Raw genomic sequence first — 5000 nt, 5'->3', positions numbered from 1 at the left:
AGTGGCTGTTGTGTACCTAGCAGGTTAATAAAAAGCTTTGTAATGAAAGAAATTAACCTTTGCAGGGAAATTGATTAGTTAGAGAAGGATCTACAATTAAACCAATACAGTGACAATCAGATGTTTATGGAGGAAACATAACTGAAGACTCCTGCTTATTTCTTCATGACGTTTTGGATATGTGTGTGCCCTTATGTTAGGAATCAGAATAGTTGTAACTTCAGGTTCTTGAGACAATGCTTCTTGGTGGGATCCTGTGGATTTCCTCAGTATAGGAAATCTTTACTCCTGCAGGTGGCAGAGTTTGTGGATGAGCGACCAGAAGAGGTGAAGCAGATGGAGGCCTTTCGTTCCAGTGCCAAATGGAAGCTTCTGGGAGGTGAGTTCCAACAAAACACACATCTAAATTTCCATTAGTAGGGGAGGTCTTTTTTCTTTTCCTATACTTTTCTTTTAGAAGAATGCATAATTTGTTTTAGCTTTTCATTGATCCTGAAAAATATAGCAGGAAAAAGGAATCTGGACTTCTTCAGAGGTAGTAAGACATGGGAACTTAGAGACCAAATATTCCTTTCTCTTATATTTTGGCATTAGGGTTACTGAGGTTGGTGACTAATTTGGAGGCCTTTGAGTACCCATTCCTCTTTGACCCAGAATAGGAGAGCACTTGATATAGGCAAGACTTCAGGGGAGTTTACAAGAAACAGGAACAGAATTTGGAGACATTAGCTACCTCTGTCCTCTTTCACAATGAAGCAGCTCATTTCTGGGGGGTCAAGGACCAATGTTTTTTGTTCTGTTTATTTGTGTTAGTAAATTTCTCTCTTCTTTCCTTAAATATTGGTATTTTACAGTGCATTACCCTCCACTTGCCCACTCTAGACTCTTCTTAAGCTAGTATTTATAATTTAACTGTCTTTAAAAAAATGTAAGTCCTTGAGAATTGGATAAAAAGCATTTGTTTATCACATCTGTTTGAGCATAGTCTAGTCTTATTTGTCATGATATTCCCCTGTCTAGCACGAGGAGCTACCTAGTAAATATTTGTAGAATTGTTGAATAGCTAGTAGAGTTTTGATTTTTGTAGCCTAATCAGAATACTTTTCCAAAGAAAATCTTTTGATCTCTATATCTGTTTGTCTAGGAAGACACACACACACACAGACACACACAATACTTTTTCTTCTGTATCTGAATGTTTAGAAAGACACACACACATGCACACACACAGAGTGCTTTTTCTTCTGTATCTGAATGTGTAGAAAGTCACACACACACATACACACACACACACACTCTCTCTCTCTCTCTCTCTCTCTCCCCCCCCGTCCCCCTCCCTCTCTCCCTCCCTTCCTCTTCCCCCTCCCCCTCTCCTTTTCTTCTGCCTTACTCCCACTTCCCTATCCCAATTTATTACTGGAAATATGCTCACCAATCTCTGACCCTTACTTCCTTTAGATTTGCTGTTAGGCTCCCCACAGACATCATACTTTTCTCTGTGGAGTGGATTCTAATCAGATAGGCCTGTTCCCCAAGCTAAAGGAGTTGACTTCGTTTAACTGATCTATTTAACAAGTATTCATCAGGTCCTGCCTAGCTGTTATTTGTATTTGGGCTATGGAGCTCAATGACAAGAAATAGAGGTAGAGGAAGAACTGGAATTTGAAACCGTTCCAGTTGATATAGATATTCTATTCTGCGGTGCCTCTGAAAATGGAAAGTCTCAAACTATGTATTTTCACTTTAAAGATTTACATATTTTAAAGATTGCACATGGACTCTGGAGTCAAATAGAGTTGAATTTAAATATATCTCCACCACTTATTAGCAGTATGACTTTGGCAAGTTAATCTTTCTGAGTATCAGCTTCCTCATGTGTAAAATGGAAATGACAATATTTATGTCCCAGGCTTGTTATGAGAATTGAATCAGGTAACCTCTATAAAACATTGGCACACAGTAGGTGATTGGTAAATGCTTGTTCCTTTTTTTTTTCTTTTGGTGGGGATTTTTCCCCTCTCTAATAGAGAGCACAGTGAAATGGATTAAATAGTTAACAACATTTTATTTTGATGTTCACTGGTTTAGTCAATTTACCTTTTGAAAGAAGGGTGAGTATGAACTATAAAGTATCTAGACTAAATATCAGTAGGAGCCACTGTCTGCTAACTCTGCACAAATGAGGGTTTAGAAAGAGCATTGGACTGGGAGTTAGAAGACTTGGATTCTGGCCTGTGTCTTCATCTTAGTGGCTGTGACCTTAGGTCAGAAATCACTCAGCTCCTCAGCTGAAAACATCATGCTGTAATACAAGGGTACCTGCCCTGCTTATCTTATAGAGTATAATATGAAAAATGTACTGGAAATACTTTGCAAATTTATGACTTGGTAGGCTAATAAGAGGGGTTATTCTTAAGATATTCATGAATGTTGTTTGCTGCCCCTAAGCAAGGAAACTGCAGGCCTTTTGGGCTTTCTGAGCAATTCTGAGGTATGTGCTGCTGGAGCATCTTTTGAAACTGGGTGTGAAGTGGGTTCAGAGGGATAGAGCATTTGTGGGAATCTGACTATTTGTTATTTGTATTTAGGCCACAACGAAGACCTACCCTCACATGGGCATTTTCGTCATGATACCCCAGATTCATCTCCTAGGAGAGTCCATCATGATACCCCGGATTCATCTCCTAGGAGGGCCCGTCATGACTCCCCAGATCCTTCTCTCCTCAGAGGGGCTTGTCATGACTCAGACACATCTCCCCAGAGGATCCGTCATGACACCTCAGATACTTCACCCCCAAGGAGGGCCCGTCATGATTCTCCTGATCCTTCTCCCCCCAGGAAGCCTCAGCATAATTCTTCAGGTGCATCTCCTAGGAGAGCCCGTCATGATTCACCAGATTGCTCTCCTCCTAGGCGAGCCCGTCATGATTCACCAGATCCCTCTCCTCCTAGGCGAGCCCGTCATGATTCCTCAGATCCCTCTCCTCCTAGGCGAGCCCGTCATGATTCCTCAGATCCCTCTCCTCCTAGGCGAGCCCGTCATGATTCCCCAGATCCCTCTCCTCCTAGGCGAGCCCGTCATGATTCACCAGATCCCTCTCCTCCTAGGCGAGCCCGTCATGATTCCTCAGATACCTCTCCCCCCAGAAGGGCCCATAACAACTCCCCTGACACATCTCAACCTAGGAGGACTCTTGGCTCTTCAGACACACAGCAGCTCAGAAGGGCTCGTCATGACTCCCCTGATTTGGCTCCTAATGTCACTCATTCCCTGCCCAGAACCAAAAGTAGGAAAGCCCCAGAAAGAGCCTCTAGCAAGACTTCTTCACATTGGAAGGAGTCAGGAGCCTCTCATTCGTCTCTCCCAAAGAACAGCAAATATGAGTATGACTCTGACCTCTCTCCTCCACGAAAAAAGCAAGCAAAATCCCATTTTGGAGATAAGCAGCAGCTTGATTCCAAAGGTGAGCATATGACTGTCCACAAGAGGGATGTATGTATTCCTGGGAGCTTTCTTTTGGCCCTTTACTTGCTTTATAAGGTGTCAGAATGGAGTTTCTTTGGGAAAGTTTTGAAAAGTGAGAGGCAGGGGTTGGGAGAGTTAAAAAATTATGGTGGCAGGGAGGAAGGTTTTCATATATCTTTTTATTTACTTGTCCCACCCCATATAAAAGTACAATTTTTTTTTTTGTTGCAGAAGCTTTAGAATGTACAGAAGTATATAAAAAGAAAAGTGACACAAAATTCTGTTATTTAGAGGCAGTTGTTAGTGTTGCAGCCAGGGTCGTCTTAATCTTTTCTGGTTTTTGATTTGCATTTTTGATTTGCATTTTTGATATAGTTGAGCTCTGGCTATGCAGAATATTTGTATTGCATTTGTAATCTTGTCTGCTGTCCTTTCTTAACATAGTCTTCCTCAGGCCATAAAAACATCTTTATGTTAATACAATTTTAATAGTGTTCCATTACATAAAATTACTTAACCATTTTTCTAATAATGAAGGTTTTTGGTTATTTCTAAGTTTTTGCTTCTGCAAGTCTGTACAAACATCTTGTACATAAAGTGTTGTCCCCATTTTTGATTATTTCCTTATCTATTTCTAGATAGATTTCCTGGAAATTCATCCACTTCTATATAGGTCTCCTAGAAAGCTGAGAAGTTGATGTACTGGGTCAGAAGATGTGGGCATTTTAAAGACTGTCGATACATATTGCAGATTGCTCTTTGGGAGGTGATTTGTGATGCTTATACAGTCACGAGAACTTAGGCCTGTGTAGTGAATTTCTTTACTCCCTCTTTTGTTTCTAGGAACTATTTTAATTTTAAAATTAAAGTACTTTGTTATCCTTTAGTCTGAGGATATCAGAGTGTATTCTAGGTATTTCTGACTTTTGCCACACTATGGAGCACTGACTACAAATTGTTTTGTCTGTCCATGGGTGGGATAACTGACATAGAGGAATGTGTGGAGATCTCACACACCAGTTACAGTCACTGGTCACTTGGTAATAGAATGCCGTCTTCTACCTGTTGGTCTTAAAAGTTGTTTCTGACTTTGCTTTTCTCCTATGTCATTCATACTTATGTTTAGGTTAATGAGAATTCTTCATAGGAAAACTAAATAAGTATTGTACATTAGCTTGGTAAGTCATTTTTTTTAGATTCTTCCAAGGGGATTAAAGAATTCTTTGGCCAGGCATGGTGGCTCAAGCCTGTGATCCCAGCACTTTGGGAGGCCAAGACGGGCAGATTACCTGAAGTCAGGAGTTCAAAACCAGCCTGGCCAACATGGCAAAACCCTTTCTCTACTAAAAAACACAAAAATTAGCCGGGTGTGGTGGCGCACGCCTGTAGTTCCAGCTACTTGGGAGGCTGAGACACAAGAATGACTTGAACCCAGTAGGCAGAGGTTGCAGTGAGCTGAGATGATGCTACTGTACTCCAGCCTGAGACTGTCTCAAAAAAAAATGAAGCAGAAAAAACCCGCAAAAAAAGAAGA

At 41.0% G+C, this 5000-nt stretch overlaps 1 protein-coding gene across 1 annotated transcript in view; it reads left to right on the top strand.

Annotated features, from left to right (window-relative positions):
• Positions 1-5000, top strand: part of BUD13 (BUD13 homolog) — a 24508-nt gene that overhangs the window by 6776 nt on the left and 12732 nt on the right. The window contains exons 3-4 of the mRNA XM_017523332.2: positions 295-379; positions 2589-3464. Of these exons, the coding sequence (XP_017378821.1) occupies positions 295-379; positions 2589-3464 (961 nt within the window). The remainder of the gene's footprint in view (positions 1-294; positions 380-2588; positions 3465-5000) is intronic.

Source organism: Cebus imitator, unplaced genomic scaffold (genome assembly GCF_001604975.1).
Source record: "Cebus imitator isolate Cc_AM_T3 unplaced genomic scaffold, Cebus_imitator-1.0 Scaffold28, whole genome shotgun sequence".
Classification (NCBI taxonomy): Eukaryota; Metazoa; Chordata; class Mammalia; order Primates; family Cebidae; genus Cebus; species Cebus imitator.
This window is presented reverse-complemented; position numbering and strand designations above follow the sequence as displayed.